Below are 22,011 nucleotides of genomic sequence, written 5' to 3' on the forward strand. Positions count from 1 at the left end.
CTTCTGAGAAACAATTCCAGCTTCTTACCAAACAAGCAAAACTTCCACAAAATTGCTTTATCAACCTGATATTGAGTTAACAGAGCATTGCTGATTCTTGCCCATTGCCTCCAGGCCTATTTGCTGTTTCTATAGAGTGTCATTCCTATTTTGCATGCTGAGGCAGCATCATTTCATTTCCACTTTGTGGCTGCCTGGCTGTTCAGGTTTTAGTGTGATATATAAATGCATAGATGGAATTTTCCAGTGGAATCACCCCACTTACTGAAGTGTCTTGTTATTCCATAGCTTGTCTTAGAGAATTCTAACTGTCTTCCATGTAAGGGGGAGTATGACTATAGCTAGGTATCCTAAAATGTTCCATACCTTTGGAGGAAGATAAATTATCATGGAGCCTTTCCACTGGCTTCAGTGGAAGATGGATTGGATCCAGTCTGTGTTTGTTTCAAATGAGATTGAAATAGTACATCTGTATACTTTACAAATAAATGAAACTAGATCCTCTCTCTCACACCCTCCCCCCCCCCCCCCTGCTTATCATTGATTATATTTTTAGTAATGGGTGTGACGGGTTCGGTCACAGAGACCCCCTTGGGACTGTTACTTGATGTGCTGAGACTACCTCTGAGCCCGTTTTCTCTGCCAGCCCAGGGTCTGAACCATGCCCCCAAAGCTGCAGACTCAACTGAAAACAGCTTAGCAAGTCTCCAGCACCCAGACACCCGGCTCCCAATCGGATCCAAACCCCAAATAAATCTGTTCTACTCTGTATAAAGCTTATACAGGGTAAACTCATAAATTGTCTGCCCACTATAACGCAGCTGTTTGCTCCCCCAGGTATTAATCACTTACTCTGGATTAATAAATAAACAAAAGTGATTTTATTAAGTATAAAAATTAGGATTTAAGTAGTTTCTCAAGTAATAATAGACAGAACAAGGTAAGTTACTATATAAAATAAATCAAAATACGCAAGGCTAACTTAATACACTAAGGATCTAGTTACAAATATCAACTTCTCACCCTAAATATTATCTCAGGTACAATCTTTTTCAGACCAACGTTGTAGTTTATGGCCTGGGTCCAGCAATCACTCACACCCTGGTAGTTACAGTCCTTTGTTCCAGTTTCTTTTAGGCATCTCTTTGGGGTGGAGAGACCATCTCTTGAGCTAGCTGAAGACCAAAATGGAGAGGCTTCTAGGGCCTTCTATATTCTCTCTCTTGTGGGTGGAAACCCCTTTGTTCTTCTGTGCAAAATCACAGCAACAAGGTGGAGTTTGTAGCCACCTGGGCAAGTCACATGTCCATGAATTATTCAGCTTTTTGCAGGCCGCTGCCATTGTTTACATGTTAGTTTGAACGTTCCCAGGAAAGCTCAGATGTGGATTGGTGTCTCCCAAATTTCATTGTTAGTTAAGTACTCCCAATTACTTGAATAGTCCCTTCACAGTATGTTAGCCAAACCTCCCTTCTGTGTTTCCTACAGCAAACACTTCAAATACAAGCATAGAGCCAACGCTCATAACTTCAGATATAAAAATGATACATGCATACATATAGGATAAATATATTCAGTTGATCATAACCTTTGCAAAGATATGTTACATGGCATATCTAGCATAAAGCATATTTCAGTTATGTTATATTTACACTTATAAGCATATTTCCATAAACATATAGAATGCTACGTCACAATGGGATCGCCTGTTTTAGGGAAAAATATGAAATCCTAGTTGTGATCCCATAAAAGTTGTGGTAATGGACCAAAACTCAAACAGCTTGCAATTTAAACTGCAGTAAATTTTATACAGCTGTGTATGTAGCTTTTCTCTCTGAAGCCCTAGAATCCAAAACCTTTCTTGGAATGTGGCAGTGCTACATCTGATCTTAGAAATACCCATTTTGTTATCTGTTGGTGGACATGTAGTGGATTTTTTAAAAAGAAATCTTAATTTCTGGAAGAGCCTTATTATTAGAAATTATTTTCATTCTCCTTGCTATTTTTGGAAGATCAGTACATGGTGCATGAAATGAAACCCCTGTTGCCTGCCACAAATTAACAGTGAACAAGCTGAACTTTAGGGCATTAGAAGTCATTATCTTTAGCTGTTGCATTTCAGTAATATTTCAGTTCTGGAATTCAATAAAGAAAGCTAATTTCATCTCCTCAGTGATGTCATTCTCTATTGTTATAGGAGTCTATTTTAGAACTGTGATTAATTTCATTTAAAAGTTCACGCATACAAATGAACCCATCATATGATAAAATAAGAACCAGTCACAATTAGTCTTTAAGCAAGGAAACAAGCTTAATTTGTTAAGCTCATAGCATGGCATATTATTTCTCGTGGATTTAAATTGGTCTTTGATACTAGCTCAACACATTGTAGCAAATGGAGTATAAAATCGATCTGCCTTTGCACTGTCTCTTCAAAGCTGAGCAGTTTGCATGCTACAGTATCTTCTGTGTCCGTTTTTGTAATCAGGGTCTGTTTCAGCAGTGTTTAGACTTTTACAGGTATATCGTCAGCTGGTTTAAAATATCAGAGCTCCATTGACTTTGATGAAGCTCTGACTGTGTGCGCGTGCGCGCATGTGTGTGTGCGTGTGTGTGTTATATGCCAGTTCCTTTTTGAAGTGCACTCCAGCTGGAGCTATTAAATCTGTGTTCGGAGTCACAGGACGGGAAGGGGTTCTGAGCCAAGGGACAGGTGGGGGGAGTTAGGTGTGGATTTTAAGCAATAAGGGAGGTTGTTGAGCCTATGGAAGGCCATTGTTCCAGCATGTGCGGAATTTGACTAGAGCTCTTGTCCTTTTGATGAAGGAAGAGGAATTGTTGGAAGGAGCCAGGGGTTGATTGTGAGGCTGAGAGAATGGGTGGTAGGGGAGAGAAGAATGAGCACCCTTCCTTCCCTGTTCCTTGTCCACTTTCCACAATTTTATCTCTGCCCCCCACTACCAGTGCCCTCCCAAGGCATCCGCTCCTCATCTTCCCCTTGATACCCCAGTTTTTACTTAGAAAATCTGGTCATACCACAGCAGTGGGAAGGGTTCCCTGCTGCTTACAACTTCACACACACACCCCTTTTTTTTTTTGGTAGACCAGACACTAATGCTGGTATGGATACAGCTAATCTATTCATCCAGTCTTTCCCTGCAGGGCTGGGGATTTTAGAGTGGGTATGTCAGGAGAGCTCTGTGGAGAGCATTGATTCTGTTGGAGATGAACATGGTTTTGTAAATTGTTACGTGTGTCTTTGTTATAGGTAACTGTCTCTTTTACTTTGATTTTTTGGTGATTTTTCTTATTGATTGTTACAAGGAAATAGACAATGAAAAGTACAAAAAGGTAAATGACGTACAGCTTATATGTATTTACAGATGCTTCCCACGATTTCCGATAGAATCATGCAATTTTACAGCTCATCAAAACTGCGAGACCAGACAATACTACACAGACATAGCACATTAGAGTGGGGATTTCGGTAATAAAATAGAAGATAATACATGAATAAGGAGAGGAGGGAAGGAGGGAGGCTAGGTGAAATGGACATCTGCCATTCTTTGAGCATCTCAACTTTTTTATCCAAATGCATATAGAAATGGGGTTCAAATTTCTTTGAATTCATATAATTGAACTCTGCAGCGATAAGCTGTTCTTTCTTTGGCTGTCAACACTTTTATTTTGATTTCTAGATAAATATATAGGATAAAATCCTCTCCCCATTGAGTTAGAGGGAGTTTTTGACTTCAGTGGGGCTAAGATTTCACCCATGGAATATAGGATGATTTATTACTGTTTGTATTATGATATAGCCTAGCGGCCAGGGCCCCATTGTGCTAGGCACTGTGCAAACATATAACAAAGGCACTGTAGCGAGGTGGTTACCCGCTCCTGCCCTTTGGGGCTTAAAACAGCCCAGGAGGGCTGTGGCTGGGGCAAGAAGCCTGGGCTGATTAGGGAAGGTAGGCTCAGCTGTGGCCAAGCCCCAATCAGGCCCAGTTGGCCCCTATAAGAGGCAGTGAGCCAGGAGCTCAGCAGTCTCTCTCTGCGTTCAGAGAGAGAAGGGCCTGGCTGCAGGGAGCTTAAATAAGTGCCTAGAGTGGAGCAGGGCTGGGGAAAGGCCAAGGGAGCCGGGGAGCTCCGGCCTAGGAAAGCCCCAGGCTGCAAGCCTGGTAAGGCCTATTAGGTACTGGGTTGCAGGGGGCAGCCCATGGGTAGGCAGAGGCAGCAGGTCTGAACCCCTTTGCCTGTGATGAGTGGCTGATACTGCAGTCTGCCCCAGTGAACGGGGGCTAGATGTAGCGGGGCAGTAGCCAAGACTGAGGTGAAGTGGGGATAGTGGGTGGGGGTTCCCCTGGGAGGGGGAGACCCAGAACTGTGGGGGTACTACCAGGGGGCAGCACCCAGAAAAAGGGGCACCGGGGTCCTGGGAGGGACACGGGGCCAGTGGCAAGGCAGATCACTGGGCTGCAGAGGGCGCTCCAAGGCTGGCAGAGCTAATTCCCGAATCGACCAGCAGGAGGCGCCGCAGGGGTGAGTCCACACCCTTATAGGCACAATCCCTGCCCCAAAGAGCTTGCAATCTACGTGTAACAATATAGATAACAGGCGGATAAAGCAAAGTATAAGGCAGAAGAAAATAGAGAGATACAGATAGACTGATGGGAATAGTTCAAAGAAGCAATGAGACAGTACTGGTCAGCATGATATCCAGTGGTCCCAGCATACTAGCTGCCTAGCTGTTGTTATGGGTTTGTTTGTTTTTTTAACCTATTTAAAATGTTACGGTTCACAACTTTTCATGCATCTATGGTACTTTTTGAGACGTAGAGAAGAACACAGCTACGGCATGAAGTGGATAAAGCAATCTTCCCAAATGAGTTTAAAGAAATCTATTTCAAAGAAAGTCATGCTGTGTTTGAATTATACTTCACTGCCCTGTGAGACAACATTGGCCAAGAAGATGGCTTTCATTATTTTTATGGTCTCTGTAGGGAGTACAATTTTGGTTGCTGAGGAATTACTTTACTTTTGTGTGGCTTAACTGGTTTTGTATATGTAGGGCCAGATTCTGGGCCCCTGATATGTCCCCTCTGCGCAACGCTGCAGCACAAAGAGGACATAAGGCTGCCCTACCAGGCCACTTGGTGATTCCTGTTGCCTAGGAATATCTGTAGATGCTATGCCACGCACTCCTGGAAGGGGTGCGCAAGGGTTGGTGTGTGTGTGTATGTGTGTGTCTTGTGCTCTGGTAATAAACACCATTTGAAACAGCTCCTGCGGGGCCATTACAAGCTGGAGTCAGAGACGTGTTAATTTACAACCATTGGTTCCAGGCTAGGTCAGTTTAGCCTTTCATCTGACTGCGGTATGGACATTGAGTACTATGCAGTTTGCCGGGTGGGAGTTTCAGTTGCAGTGTGCTGGGGACACGGTGGTGTGGCTAGAACAGTGCCAGGGGATGGGGTTGTGGTTAAGGCAGGGCAGGTGGAACAAATCTGGGGTCTCCTGGGAATCAATCCAACTGGACCCCTTGTTTATGAAGCCCAAAATTCATTCCTTCTCCCCAGCTACCTCAGATTCCTATGCTAATCTGTGGAGGGGCAGGAGATTCAGACTCACAGAGGTGGGGAAGATAGGGAATGTTTCCAGAGCTGCTATATGTCTTTGTGGAGAGAGGGGACTCATTTTTCCAACTAACCAGGAGGAGGATGAATCTGCAGTCTGCTCTAGCCAGGGCCATAAAGCACAGGGAACGTCCTCACTCTCATGCTGTTATAACAGATACTGCATGGCAGTGGTGCCGGAGCAGTAACATCAAATTAGTATTTCATCCTGTCCCTGGTGCGGAGGTTGTTCCTCACATGCCATGGGCCACCTATTGCTTCAGCTTTGGGAGCATTTTCTGAACCCACCAAGGCCCATTCATCACATTCTTTGTCCAGTATTGTCAGTTTAATTATTATTCCTTAAATAGCCTGGAGGACCTAGTCAGGGGCCCAGTGTGCTGGTGCTGTACAAATTAGTAAAAACAAAAAGACAGTCCCTGCCCAGAAAACTCTCAAATTAGAATTATAACAAGGCTCAGTAGGTGGACAACCAGATAGCTGTGGTGCGGTGCGGACAAGGTTACAGCAAAGATGGGTATATTTGTATACATTTTATAGACTCAGTTAGATAGCAGCTACCAGGTGTTGGGCATGTTTTTACTTTTTTACACACACACACACACACACACACACACTGGCGTTATCATTTTGTAAACTCTGAAGTTCTATTATTCGGACACTAAAGACCCCTGGGCAGGCAGTAATTTTTGCAAGGAGAAAAAGCTTGTCCAAGTGTCCTTAGACAAAGCTTCCCCTAACCCCACAGTTGTATACATGTTTCTACTCTGGTTGGCTGCCACCTTTTGTCTCAGAGTTGGCACAAGGTGAGTGTATGTAAATTACATATACACTATGCCAATATAAGTACGTAAACGCATGTGCACACCAAGTCATTTTACATATGAATATAGTAGCAAGGGTTAGTGATATCTATTGTGTAATAAAAGCACAGTAGATTGTAAGTAAACTGTGAGAGCACTGATGAGGTAATAAGTAAATTATTATTATTTATTATGTGTATTACTGTATTGCCTAGGAACCCTAGTCACGGACCAAGACTCCATGGTGCTAGGTGTGGTACAAACGCAAAACAAAAAGATAGTCCCCGCTCTAAGAGAGTTTTACAGTCTAAGCATAAAACAAGAGACAATATATGTATACAGACAGACAGACAGACTGACAGGTAGTAAGAAAATAAGAAGACAATACTAATTAGCATGCTAGGAAGTGGTCTTAGCACACCAGCGGCCTATCATTTAAGTTTTTTGTAGACATCACAAGAAAGGATAATTTGAAGGAGGATAGTGAGATACCTTGGTGGATATTTGTGGGGAGTTCCTCCCAAGAATAAGAGGCAGCATGGGAGAACATAAGAATGGCCCTACTGGGTCAGACCAAAGGTCCATCTAGCCCAGTATCCTGTCTTCTGACAGTGGCCAGTGCCAAGTGACCCAGAGGGAATGAACAGAACAGGTAATCATCAAGTGATCCATACCCTGTTGCTCATTCCCAGCTACTGGCAACTGAAAAAGCACAAAGGTGCTAGTTTGAAAATTTAATAAATGGGTGATGCAAGCTAACATCACAGGCCCATTAGAGGTGGGAGCTGACCTCTCAATACTAAATAATGACAGATGACAGAAATAGTGGGGATAGATCCTGAAGGGCCTTGGAAGTAAAGGCAAGCAGTGTACATTTGATGCACTAGAGAAGAGGGAGCCAGTGGAAGGATGCAAAGAGAAGGGTGACATGGCCAAAGCAATGGGCTAGGAAAATGATATTTGCAGAAGCATTCTGAGTGGATACGAGTGGTGCAAGACTGCATTTGTTGAGGCCAGAGAAAAGGATGTTACAGTAATCAAGCCCACAAAGTGATGAGAGCCTGGATGGGAGTTTTAGCTGGATGGATGGATAGGAAAAGTCATATCTTAGAGATGTTATGTGGAAAGAATTGGCATGATTTAGACATAGCCTGAATATAAGCACCTAGAAAAAGGTCTAAGTCAAAGATGTAGGCCTGAATGACAGGCAGAGTGGTGTGATGTCCACAGTGATTGAGAAAGAAGGTAGCGGGGAGGAAAGATTAAGAGCTTTGTTTTAGTCATATTAAGTTTGAACTGATGACTGACCTCCATGAGGCACAGGCGCCGACTTGCCTGCTTTCCCCTGGGAGCTCGAACCCCACTCTGCCCCCGGCCCTGCCCCCACTTCACCCTTTCCATGCGGCCCCACCCCAGCCCCACCTCTTCCCACCCCTTCCCCAAAGTCCCCGCCCCAACTCCGCTCCCACTCCAACCCCTTCCACAAATCCCTGGCCCCACCTCCTCCCCTGAGCGAGCCACGTTCCCGCTCCTTCCCCGCCCTCCCAGCAGGCCGCCAAACAGCTGTTTGGCACCGACCGGGGGGAAGCATGGGGGAGGAGGAGGTGGGGCGAGGGGTGAGGGGAGCTTGGGTGCCAGTGGGTGTAGAGCACCCACTAATTTTCCCCCATAGATGCTGCAGCCCTGGAGCACCCACAGAGTCAGCACCTATGCCATGAGGAGATGTTGGAGCGACAGGCCAAGATTTTAAGGAGGCAGGTCTGGAGTAGCGAGGTAGGTTTGTGAGTCATCAGCATAAAGATGGTCATTGAATTTATGTTTGTGAATGAAATTACCCAAGATAAGCTATAGAAGAAGAGGACCAAGTACTGAACTCTATGGAACCCCCCACAGAAAGTAGGAGAGCAGGCGAGGAAGATCCTCTGAAGAACATGCCGAAGTAGCGATTAGAGAGATAGGAAGGGAGCCAGTAGAGAACAGAGTAACAGAGGCCAAAGGAGGACAATAGTTCAAGAAGACAGGCATGGTTTACTGTGTCAAAGGTGACTGACAGGGCAAGGAGGATGAGAATGGAGTACTGGTTCTGACCTTCAGTGGAATGCAAGGAGTGGAAGATGGATTGGAGAGAGTCTAGGATGGAATTGGAGGAGGGGAACTCCAAACAGTAATTGTAAAAGTGTGTTCAGTGATCTTAGAGATGGAAGGGAGAGGGGTGGTAAGTGGAGAGGCATGAGAGTGGGCACAAAGGAGATCAGGTCACTGTGATGCAATGAGGTCACTGGGGCAAGTGGAGAGGTTACAGCAAACAAGAAATGAATGTGTCTATAACAGGGGAGAAAGGGGAGAGAGCTGTAGGATGGGGTCTGGAAGGATATACATGTCAGTGACGTATATTTCCTTCCAGGACATAGAAGTTTAGACTGGAGTAAATGTAATGCAAGTCTGAGGAGATGGACACATTGAAATCAATGCCATGATTCCGCTTTACTTCACTGAGGTCATTGCGTGTCCTGCATGACAGAATTGTGGTCTAGTGCTCTCACCACTGAACTTCACCTCATTGGAAAGCATAGGAAGCCTAAATTATCAAAAAAGAAAGCTGATGGAATGGATATTTTGAAAGGCTCACATACATTCAGCCTTGTCATTAGAAGATGCAGTTCCACTGATGTCAGCAGAATAGCACACACCTTCATGAGGGCAGAAATCCCACCTAAAGCAGTGGTGCCCAAACTTTTCCTGTCGCGATCCCCCCTTACTAGTAATGAAATCTGTCCGTGCCCTCCTCCATTACTGCATAGTAGGCTCAGCAGAGGCGCTTGGGCTGAAGGTGGAGCTGGAGGGAGAACTGGAGATGGGGAAAGAGCTGGGGCTAGAGGTGGAATTGGCCTGGGGGCGGAGAGGGAATGAGGGCAGAGCTGGGCTGGGGGCAGAGCAGGGGGCAGAGTGGAGCTAGGGCTGGGGCCGGAGCTGGGCTGGATGGAGCTCTCTCTGCACCCCCCTGTGGGGGCTGATCCAGGCCCTGCTGCATCCCACCCCCCGAATGTTCCTCCACATCACCCGCAGGGGGGGCGCCCCACCGTTTGGGGACCACTGCCCTCAAGTGGTAAAATATTGCTAAGAAAAGCTAGGTCAGTAGAAGAAATAAATTGAAGACTAAACCATTAAACTCTTTTAGTACACAGAAAGCAAGTGGCTGAGCGCAGAGTTAGAGAGGCCCTTTATTAAAGGATGAGAGTGGGAAGTTAGTGAAATGAAATAAACTAGATACTGCTGGGTCTTTGTTTCAGCAATCACAGAAGGAGCTGAAGGTCACATTCTGGGGCTGGATCACACTTTCCAGAGGGGATTAGGTGGCAGAGGAGAGAGTGAGCCAATTAAATGATTTACCTCTCCACTACCGGAATGTGGGTTCTCTCATGCAAAATTCTAACATCAGATGCTTTGAGGCTTAGCACAGGGAGCCGCTTATGTAATTGGGAAGCTGGGAAAGCAGGAGGGCCTGACGAATTACATTCCAGCATGCTGAAGAAATAAGAGCCTTTGAAAGGAGAGATAGTGAGAGTGTTTAGCATGGCAGAGGTGGCAGGCGATTGGTTGGTTGGTTTGTTTTTTAGTAGCCTACTGATGATGTGGAAGTTTGGAGAGGATGAATGATTGGTGAATGGGAAACAAACACATTACGAATCATAGAATATTAGAGTTGGAAGGGACCTCAGGAGGTCATCTAGTCCAACCCCCTGCTCAAAGCAGGACCAATCCCCAACTAAATAATCTCAGCCAGGGCTTTGTCAAGCTGGACCTTAAAAACCTCTAAGGCAGGAGATTCCACCACCTCCTAGGTAACCCATTCCAGTGTTTCACCGCCCTCCTAGTGAAAAAGTTTTTCCTAATATCCAACCTAAACTTCCCGCACTGCAACTTGAGACCATTACTCCTTGTTCTGTCAGGACTGCAGAAAGATGGGCTATTGCAATGGCAGACCATTTGGTGGAAGTGTGACTTTAGAGATTAGGAATACTAATACTCTGAACTTCTACCTCACCTTCCAGCCAAACATCTCAAAGTGTATTATCAACATGAGTGAGTTTAGTCATGCAATATGCCTCTGAAGAAGGGAAGGAGTGTTTATCCTCATGCTACAGATGAGGAATACTGAGGCCCTGCAAAATAAAGTGACTAACCCAAGGCCAGTGGCCAATATTCACTGCTGCAGTCGGATACCATGGAGCGCAGCAGAGTGGGGGCTGTGAGGGAGATGGTAGGCCTCCTCTGGTCAGTTCTGCACTAGTCCCAGCTGCACCAGCTGGTAACCACTCCCAAGGAGCCATCTGCTAGCTGTGCACAGAGGGAGCATTCAAGGGGAACCCCCCACGGGGAAATTGCAGCTGCCGTCTATTCCCCTGGCACCACCCGAATCTTGCAAAGGGAACAGGGCAGACAGAGAATCTGGCTCACTGAGTCATTTGCTTGGCACTGAGTCCAGGATCATGGTATCCTGCCCTAACCGTTACCTATGCTGCCTTTCTTATGGTTATCAAGCAAAAACTAGCTGTGTAAGATCCTGAAAAGAAATGAATGAAATGATGCCAATAATGTATTTGAGATGATAATTAATGGTTTGAAAATCAGTATAATGGATTACACTTAAGAAGAGGTTAACAAAACAGGGTGTTATAAGCAGCACATGGTGACTGATATATGAAACGAAGTATCAAAAGAATATTATGCATCATTTTGAGGGAAAACTGAACACACTTTTTGGTGAAAGAAAATCTATTAAGTACTTATCTGACTCCCAGCAGCATAGTATCTATGCACCTAAGTAGTTAGACATTGTTAATATGTTTTGGCATAAATCAGATAAAATGTTAGCCTGATTTTTGTGTGTGTGTGTACTGAGATTTTGAGGGTGAGAAGTGATGAGGCATATCAACTTCATCATAGTTTCATATTCCAGAGCATGTTCAGATTCTGTGGCCATGTGTGCAGCATAAATACCTGGATAGATTAGATAACACGTTTTTCTAGATCTGATATAATTTAAATGAGTAGATTATTTTGGTGAAATGACACCTCTCCTCCTCCTCCCCCCCCCCCGTATTCTAATGCTGCTCAGAATTCTGGTGCTGAGAACTTGTGTAAGCTGACATTTAATGTACTCTTTGCATTTAATCACAAAACACAGTACCAACAGTAATATATTAGGCATCAATCTTTTGAGTGACTCTGTGAAGACAGACTCCAGCACTCACCTGGAACCCCACTGTTTTGCTGGGGCGTGTTCATGCCGACTTATTTGCACAATTGTGCCATTTAGTTTCACAGCAGCCTTATGAGGTAGGCATTATTTTACATTTTGAGAAACAGAGGCACAGAGAGTTATGTGGCTTACCCTATGTCACTCAGCAAATCAGTGACAGACCCTGGAATAATATTCCATATTGTCTGACTCCCAGCCCAGTGTTTTAGCCATTAAACCATGCTTGCCATAAAGTTTTAGATTAATATTGAATATAAATTACACCAGAGTCAAATCCCAGAAAACTTATTGCCATTATATATGTCCAGTTGCATTATTCCTTATCCACCTTTGGACAACTACTCCCTTTCTAGAGTCCTGAACAATTATTCACTTCTGTCCTCCTTGCCTTTCATGAAATATGATGTCAGCTCAGCGGCAGAGGCAGCACAGAATTCTCGTACTCTTTTTTATTTTATCTCTTTTTCTTTTTTCTTTTTCATTCTTTGCATTTTGCTATATTTTATGTAATAGGAAAAGTGTTCAGGATGTAGGCGTCTGCTTTGCTTTGATGTTTAACCATCTTTGAAAGTTGTTTACTGATTCATATACTCCATCATCATGAACATTATCCCTTAAATAACCCGGCATCATGACGTGGCATTTACCTCTATAAGGGGATATTATTAGCTCCTTATGTATCTTTCAGGTTTTTGGTGTGTGTAGAGGCATGTATTTTTTTCCCCACAGAAACAAAGAAAGATTGTAAAGGGTGTATAAGATCAAAGCATCCAGCATTTTTATCATCAGCTGCCATCCCCAGTGAGGCACCGTGGGCTAGCTGGAAATTTGATCTTTATTGACTTTGCCACCTCAGAGAATAAAGAAAATGGATAAAAAACAAAAATAGTAATTGTAAATAGCTCCTGTGTATCAGAGCTGTCATGAAGCAGATTGATTCAGTGGTGGCAGAGTAGCTTTATTGATTGTGAGTCCTTAGTGAATTAAAAAGAGGACCAAATGACTTAATCTTTCCTTTTTGTGTGTCTGACTGTAACAACTGAATGTTCTGATAGGATAGACACACACACAAGTTTCAGAATGTTATCTACTTCAGTCAGCAATAGTTCTTTCAGAGATGAGAAGAGAGGTCTTCAAAAACTCAGCAGGGTTAAATGTTCTTTACTGTACTACAGTCTAAGAGTGGCAGAAATTATGTTGTTTAGGTTTTTAAGTCTTCAGGTCTGATGATTCTAGGTGGAAACAAGAAACACTAACATAGGAATTACAGTCCCTTCCTTCAGATGTTCATAGTGTGTCCCTAAATTTTAGCTCTTAGTCTGACCCTCAGATTTGTTGCTGAGACAAAAAAAGTCAAATTATTGTTTGCTCTAGGTGCATCCAATACTAAGTTTTTTATTGTTAATAAATACACTTTGAGAGGGGTTTTCATCTGAGGATCTCCAATTACTTTCACAAACAATAATTGACTGTGCCTCCCAACATGCGTGTGGAGTATGTGAATATTCTACCCATTGTACAGATGAGTAAAGGGAGGCAAGGAGAGCCAGATTCCCATTTATCCTAAGGCCACTTTACAATGCTGTGGCAGTGAGGATCAGGCCCAGTGAGATTAAATAACATGCCCAATCTCCCAAAGAAAGCCAGTGTCCTGACTTCCAGTCCCCCATTCTCAGCTGCAAACAACTCCTGCCCTTACTATCGGTATGTACGTTTACTACAATTGTTCTTTGCCAAGTAAATTAATCTTTTATCAGTAACTCCTGAAATGTGACTGGTTAATCCATTCTGGAATGGGCACCGGCTATGCAATAAGGGTGAAATTCAGTCAGATGGGGAGAGCCCCACGAGGCTTCTATGCTATAAAATATTCCCATGTTTTTCCACCACAGAGAAGGGAGTGAGCAGAAATAGAGCAGCCATGCAGGGGCCTCAGTGCCAGACCTGAATAAGCTGATGAGCAAGGAGTACAGGGAGAGGAGCTACTGGATCCACATGTATGATGATCCCATGACCCAGTATCCTCACATGAGAGGCATGAGGGACCAAAGCCAGTGTTCCAGTCCATAGGCTGAAATAGCAATAGCAGGGCTGTGCTGAAGCTCAATGTCCTGCCTGTAGTTTTGGAGGTGGATTCTGACCCATCCCTGTTGAGTTCCCTGCACAGGGCCTGATGACTTGAGCTTTGAGCAAGAGCAAATTTCATCTCAGTCCATCTCTCTGTCATCTCCTCCTGGGTGACTCTGTCATCTTATACTTAACATGTCCCAATGGAACTCTTGATCTTCTGTCAAAATCCTGCCCCTTTCCTTCTGTCAGCCTTGAACATTGCCATCCTCTTTGTCACCGAGGCCTGCAAACTGGGCCCTATCCTTTGCTTTGTTCAGGCCTTGTCTAGTTCCTGCTGTTTCTTCCTCCACAGCCTCTCAGAGGGCTGGACTACACACAGACTTGCACTGAAATGACTGAATTGGTTTCAATTCACACCTTTTGTTATTTTGGTGCATACCTGCATGTGGACACTCTTACTCCAGATTGAAAGGATCCTGTTTCGATTTTGCTTCAGTCGAAAAGAAAAATAACAAAGGAGTGAACTAAAACTGATTTCACTGCAAGTTTGCTTGTAGACCAATCCTAAAATGCTGTTTTCGCTCATTGTCCTGGCAGCTAAAACTCTCTCATCCTGGTCTTCCTGCTCTCCTGCCTTGACTATCTGCTCTCTCTCGCCTCCTGACATCCCATCCAGTTAACTCAAAACACATCTCCCAAAATCCTCTGCCTTGTCTGTCATTCTCAGTGTGTCATCTCAGGTGTTTTATCCTGCCCTGCCTTTTTCAGCTAGTTAAAGCTTCTCATTGCCCCCGTCCCTCCCAAGGCCTTTCACAACTCTGCCCCTCCCTGCTTCTCTGCTTTTATCCTTTAGCTAGTCCTGCCGTGCCCCTCTTTGCTCTGCCAGTGAGAGCAGCCTTAACACTCCATGTGTCCACTTCATGCCCCCATTTATCCCTGGAATTACCTCCCCATACAAAGCCAATGGCCTCTTCCTCCTCACGACACACTTCTCCCAGGATGCTTACAGGAAACTGCCAACTGATAAGTGTGAGGGTGGGGGTTGCTATTTAGTTACGCTTCAGAACTGTCAAACAGTGCAACATGGGTGACCTGTAGCCATGTAAGCTTATTCCTATTAGGGTAGGTCTTTACTACGGGAGGGGGAGTCGATTTAAGATACGCAAATTCAGCTATGCGAATAGTGTAGCTGAATTCGACGTATCGGAGCCAACTTACCCCGCTGTGAGGACGGCGGCAAAATCAACCTCCGCGGCTTCCCGTCGACAACGCCTACTCCTACCTCTGCTGGTGGAGTAAGCGCGTCGATTCGGGGATCGATTGTCGCGTCCCGACGAGACGCAATAATTCGATCCCCGAGAAATGATTTCTACCCGCCGATTCTGGCAGGTAGTGTAGACCTAGCCTCACCCTCCTCCTCCCTTCCCTTTCAATGCTATGGTTTGTTAAACTCATCATTTCTTGTCTCAGCTTAGATTGTAAATTCTTCAGGGGAGGGACCCTGTCATTGTATGTGTTCTTACAATCCTTGGCACAGTGGTGCCTTGATTGTGAGTGCTACCAGAACATGAACAACAATGAGCTCTTCCTATGTATTTAAATGCCATTATAGATTTTTCCCAGTGTGCACTGGTGACAGTGTATTTTAAAGAAAACTATTTCAATTGTTAATTTGGAGCGTTTGAAGAAGAGTATACATATGACAGTCTCTGCCTCACCTTTCTTTCTTAAATGACCGATCACTGCATCATTTCATCTTTGCTAAACTTCTGTACATCCATAGGCTGGACATGGCTCAATTTGTTTGGATTCAACATACTGTAGAAAGTGTTTTTTTTTTTTTTTTTAAATCGCACACTTGATAGGTAACAAATCAAGTGGCAGCACTGTCCAGTACATGACACTTGGTCTCCAGCATAATGGAGACATTGCCTCTCATATGTTTTTGTCCTCCTTTCTTTCAGGGTAAATTGCCCTAGCTTGTTTAAGTGCCATCTGTCTTCCTTGCTCCCTATCTTCCTCATCAGGGCTTTCTCCAATTTGGAAAATGTGTACCAATAAATCCAGGGAGTAGGCAGCCAGGAACAAAATAGTGTTGCCAAATTTCATTATTTTTTTCCAAGTTTCATGATATTTGGTGCTTTCCTTAAAGCCCCAGTTCCTGGAGTTGCTTGATTTTGTGGAATCTCAGCTTTTGGTGGGGAAAAAAAAGTCTCTTCTCCACAACCTTAAGGGCTAAACTTGAAAATCTGACCCAAGTACACCTTAATTGTTCAGAAACCTGAAGGTAAACTACAAGAGGAAGGGATGTCCCAGTGGTTAGGGCTTTAGTCTGGGACTTGGGAGACGTGGGTTCAATCCCCTACTCTGCCACAGACTTCTTGTATGTGCCCTTTGGCAAGTCACTTTGTCTCTTTGCCTCAGTTTCCCATCTGTAAAATGGGGATAATAGTGCTTCCCTATCTCATAGGGATGTTGTGAGAATAAAGACGGTGAGATGCTCAGATGCTGCAGTGAAGGGGGCCATATAAGTACCTTAGATAGAAATGATTTTTTTTTTTAAAGTCTGGGGATTTAAAAAATCAAAACCAAATCTCATGTTTTTTGAACCCTGCCTTAGACTTTTGAATGCTTGAAGTTAGCAGTAGTGAAGGGTGGAGGTGTTAAGGGCTGTGGGGAGACCTTGAGGCCCTTGCTTCTCAAAGAAAGAAGTGGCTATTCCATGGATCTACACCAATTGACACTGGCTGAAGATCTGGCCCAGCATACTTTGTTTGTCTGCACAGTGCCATGCCCTTACATGGGGCTGCATAAGTACTAATCATTCTGAAGGGTTTTGTCTTTGTTTTCAGATTGTAATGGATTTTAAGCACCCAGATGGCCGTACAGTGGCGGTTATGTTGCCTGAACGGAGTTTGCTGGTGATGACTGGAGAATCCAGATATCTGTGGACTCATGGGTATGTGCTGAAACTCTTATGTTAACTGCATGACTTACATAAAATGGGAGATGGATAGAACTGCCCCCCCCCCCACTTAATGTACTATATTTAAATCTGTTCTGAAGGAAATTGACTTGAATGATATAATTAAATATACAGGCCATGATTCTCCCGTCTTTTCAAGGTGTGCTCAGACCAAGTGAAAAAGCAGGGGGCTATAGGAAATCATTTGCAGCTCCCTGATTCAGAGCTGCAAAGGGGTAGTCCTGACTTTCACCACTGGCATAAGATTGCTCAGGGACCTTATGCTGGTGAAGGATTGGGTATAATAGAACTGCAGTTTACACCCACCTCGTCCCATCCATGCCTGACCCCTGATACATCTCCCTCCCCTTCCCTATGCCTGGGTTTGAGTGGGAGAGGGGTTTGGTTCAGGAGGCTGTGGACCCACCTCTGTCAGCACAGGGATTGGGTCCTTCTACCAGCTATCTCCAACTGGGTTAAGACCACTTTTGACTGCTTATACAGCACAAAGTGGCCTTAACAAAGTGGGGTTTCTGCAGTAGGGATTTCCTGATGAATGCACCTTGAGGTGTTATTTATTATAGAGATTAAAGGGTACGTCTATACTTACTTTATGTGTTTCCCAGTTGTGCATGATTTTAACAGCAAAATAAAATAAAATGCGCAAATCTATGTCTAATCAAAGGGTACGTCTATACTTACTTCCTGGTCCGGATGTAAGCGATCGATCTTCTGGGATCGATTTATCGCGTCTTGTCTAGACGCGATACATCGATCCCGGATCGATCCCGGAAGTGCTTGCCGTCGACGCCGGTACTCCAGCTCAGCGAGAGGAGTACGCGGCATCGACGGGGGAGCCTGCCTGCCGCTTCTGGACCCGCGGTAAGTTCGGACTAAGGTACTTCGAATTCAGCTATGTTATTAACGTAGCTGAATTTGCGTACCTTAGTCCGAAGTGGGGGGTTAGTGTGGACCAGGCCAAAGATATGCTGTTAAAATCATGCACAACTGGGAAACACATATGGCAGGAACTTGGGAACATAGAAATCAGCATATGGGATCAGATCATTTGTCTCCCTAGTCCATCATACTGAATGCTCTGGGCAGTAAAGCCCTTTGTTGACAGAATAGATCCAACATGCTCATCAGCAATATGAGCTTCTTGTGCTGTCCTCCCTCAACCTTCCTCTGCAGGGATTGTCTCTAGCCAGGATTAAGAATATGATTCACTTGCCATGTCAGCAAAATCCCTCTCCTCACTGCTGAGACTTCGAACAAGGGTGCCAGTTGTGGTGGATTTTGTATTGTGGACACGTGTTAACTAAGAACCAGACTCAGATCACCAGTTCATTTCACACGTCTTCAGATGATCAGTCTTTGGGTCCATGGACTTGGGCCAGATTCAAACCAGGGATCCCAGGACTTTCTCCCTTGAGGCAGTAATTCCTGGCCAGGCTTTTGGTGTACTTTGTCCACCTTTCCTAAAAATGCTTTGTCCGACATTTTCAAAGGGATCCACATATATTTTTTGAAAAGGCATTTGTGGGCCAGATCCTCAGCTTATGCAAATTGGCATAGCTTCATTGATTTCAGCATATGTTTAGGAGGCAAAACACCCACCTCATATATCTTTCTAGTTGTCTCTGCTCCCCTTAGTTTCTTTGCTCTCAAATGCCACTTGATGCAATCAATAGAGCAATGTCCATTTGCACCAGATGAGGATCTGGCCCTTTGTGTCTAAAATGGACACTTTCAACAGTTGGCGCTTCATAGTAAAGAAACTAAGGAGAGTAGACACAACTAGACAGACATTTGATGTGGTGTGTAGCCTTCCAGTGAAGCATGCAGTTGCAGTCTCCACAAAATTAGATAATTGCCATGGAAGCAAATGTAGTCACTTCATTTGCAAATATAACTAATCATGATGTATTTAAGATCATCTGTATTGCTTTTTATCTACTTCTTACAAATCAAATTACTGAGAGCAAGAGGTTCAATTTTGAAATCATTCTGGAAATGTTTTCATCGCATGTACTTGGAGGCCAGGGAAATTAGAGACTTCATTTAATCCTATTAACATTGTACATGGAGAAAAGTGTTATTTTTTCCCTGTTTCGAAAGGAGCTCTTGTTTCTGAGAGCAGCATAGGGTTAAGAAACAAATTAGACAGTATCGGAAAGGAGATATAGAGGACAAAGTACTCATTTTGCCTTGTCAGTACAATTAGCCTTGCACTTCCTTATGGGTTTTTCATTTTGGTTCCAATGGGTATTTTTTGTTGTTGAGTACAAATGTTCAATGACCCCACAACAGCAGTGACTTCAGTGGAGCTAGGCTGACGTACACAAGCTGGCCATGCAGTTGGAGCTGTGCATTCTCAGAGGCTCCTCCCTTCTGGCTCACAGGTAGCTGCTTCTCTGTAGATTCCAGGCTCCCCTGGACTCCCTTATTAAGTCTTCCATTCCCAGCTCTGCCTCATTACTCCTCTCTGGATCTGTGGAAGATCCAGACAGGGAGTTAATTTGCTGCATTCTGGTTTTCAGGCAGGGCACCCCAGTTTTCTCTGTGTGGCAGGGTACAAGAGGCCACTTCATTGAACATACCAATTGGGGAGACTGTGTACATTAATGAGCAAGAGGTACTCCTGGGGGAATTCTGTGCATCTGCGGATGAGCAGAATTCGTCTGTCCCACATAATTTTGTATTTTCTTGCATAAAATATATTTTGCCTAAGAAGTGCTGCAGTTCTGTCTTTTGCCCACCAGAGGCCACTGTGGTGACAGAACAGTCAGCTGCATGAAGGCAACTGGCTGTTCTGGCACCACAGTGGCCTCCGGTGGGCAAAAGGCAGAACTGCAGCATTTCTTAAGCAAAATGTACACCTCTCCCCCAATATAACGCGACCTGATATAACACTAATTCTGATATAACGCGGTAAAGCAGTGCTCCGGGGGGGCGGGGCTGCGTGGTTTCATCTATAATGCGGTAAGATTTTTTGGCTCCCGAGGACAGCGTTATAGCGAGGTATTTTATGCGAGGAAAAAAATTTCTATGCCCAGTGCTACAGAATTCCCCCAGGAGTTTAAGTTCATCACAGCACCCTGCCTGTGGACCCAGGTTAGGCCAGAGTGGGGCACACAGGGCAACTGGGGAGGTCACAGACTGGGGTTCAGAATGGTTAGTGTGGGGGACAGACTGGGGCATGGCTCAGGAGCTGTGGCGGTGACAGCTTTGCCTGAGGACAGGGTGCTGCAGAGACCCATGGGGATGAGGGGTGCAGAGACAGGGGCAGATGTGCCTGACTGAATGGGAGAGCCCTGGGCTCAGCCAGGGTCTGCATGGGGGAGGCTTCTCAATTCCCTAACAATCCCACCCCCCACAAAGAAAAAACCTTCTCTCACCTACACCCAACACCCTCCAGGTTCACTCCTAGGCTCCTTTCCTCTTCCTCAGCTCCTCCATTACTGCTGTTTCTGACAGGTGCAGGAAATACAGCTCTGTATTGTCATTTAAATGAATTACTCAACGTTCTGTATTAATATGCCTAGTAAAGAATCTATTTGTCCAAAAATAAAAAAATGACCAGAATCTTTTTTTTTTTTTTGGGTCTGTCTTGCTACAGACATTCTTGCTGACAGATATTTTGAAATAAATTACCAAAATAATTGAAACTGGCATGATGATATTGTATTATTTTGACAATAATGCAGAATATGGAGAATTTTGCAGAATCTTCCAATATTTTGTGCAGAATTTTTAATTTTTTGGTGCATAATTCCCCCAGGAGTAAAGAGGGTGCTGATCAGGATGTAAGCACCAGTGCAAAAACACTCTCCTTGTTTTAAAACAAATCTGATCATTTGCATGTGGCCTTGAGCAAGTTTCAGAGGTCCATGGTGCACCTGGCCTCTCAGATAGGTATATATACAGACTGTATGGTGCGGGTGTTACTTGGAAAAAGTTACAATACAAATTAGAGATGATGAAGAGATGGGATTGATTGTTGTGCTTTGCAGAAAGATACGAATAAACTATCTGCTCGTCTGATCCCAGCAGGGTTAAATTCAGCTTGCCAGCATGGAAGTCAGTATTACATCGAACTCCTCTCCTGCTGAGAATCAAGTACTCACTTTGAAGTGAGAGTTCTGAAGGGGCTTCAGTACGAGGCCAGTTCCTCAGAGAGTAGTTCTTTTTATTGAGGAAATTTCTGTATTAATCTCCTTGATGACGGAGTTCAGGAAATGCCTCAGTGTAACAATAACCACTTTGAAGTGCCGAGCTATTTCCCTGAAAGGTCTCAACTTTGTTCCAAAGTTTCCTGCTGTATTCTGTGTGAAACCCATGAGAAAGCACATGTGGGTGCAGCTATGTCCCTCTTATGTCCCACATCCTCTGCTTTGCTTCCTCATGCTTTCCCCATGATTCTGTGCTTCCTGCCACCCTACAGCCAGGTCTAGCTTGAATAAGGCTGTGCAAAATTCCCATTTTGGAACCTCTTCATTATGAAAGCCAGAACTTTTCACAGAGTTGTATGAAATGTTTGTTGACATTACCCCAAAACAAACTGAAAACCAAAAATAATTTCATTACCGAAATCTCGCTTTGCTGAAATGCCTCTGCCTCTCCATTCTTCCTCACAAGACCTGAGTCAAAGCCAAAAGAAAATGAAATCATGCAGGGACTTCATTGCCAGCCCTCCTGGCTCCTATCTCGCCTGTTTGATATGTCCCTTTCTTTCTGGTGGGCTGATGAGGTTTACTACTGTGTCCTTCAAACCAGTGGTCTGCAGAATTACATCCTCCTTAGACGTGTTTTACAGAATGGTCACGTTACTTGGCTCACCTACGGTAGAGGGCTGGAAAAGCAGGGTTGTTGCAGATCAAGACTGAATGAATTGGCAGGTTTGTGTCAGCTTGCAATCGACCAGGGTAGAGCCGTTATTTCCACAAGCACCAATTACACTCAAATAAATAATACTGATTATCTTTCAAAAATGTTCTTCTCGAGACATCTTTCATCTTCTCTAGCTCATAGGATAGGGATCTGGGAGGAAAATAAACAACAACCAAAACCAGACCCTGTGTGTGGGGAGGAAAATTGTAAAAAAAATTAAATTTCTCAGTAAGTAGTGAAATCCGCTGACTCCTGTTGTACCACTCGCTTTCCCTTTGGAGTCTAATTCTTTCTGGGTTTCAGTGGAATAGGGTGAAAACCCTTATGGCACAGTCCTAGGGGGCTGGATTGGTACCTTGCAGTCCAGCCTGAGTCAGGGGCTGC

General features: G+C 44.4%; 1 protein-coding gene across 12 annotated transcripts in view; it reads left to right on the forward strand.

The window, feature by feature from the left end:
* Nucleotides 1–22,011, forward strand: part of ALKBH8 (alkB homolog 8, tRNA methyltransferase) — an 88,078-nt gene that overhangs the window by 35,513 nt on the left and 30,554 nt on the right. For all 12 annotated transcript variants that reach the window (XM_065581502.1, XM_065581512.1, XM_065581501.1 and 9 more), the window contains one exon: nt 16,622–16,728. In XM_065581502.1, the coding sequence (XP_065437574.1) occupies nt 16,622–16,728 (107 nt within the window). The remainder of the gene's footprint in view (nt 1–16,621; nt 16,729–22,011) is intronic.

The sequence above is a fragment of the Chrysemys picta genome, chromosome 1, assembly GCF_011386835.1.
Source record: "Chrysemys picta bellii isolate R12L10 chromosome 1, ASM1138683v2, whole genome shotgun sequence".
In the NCBI taxonomy this organism is placed as follows: Eukaryota; Metazoa; Chordata; order Testudines; family Emydidae; genus Chrysemys; species Chrysemys picta.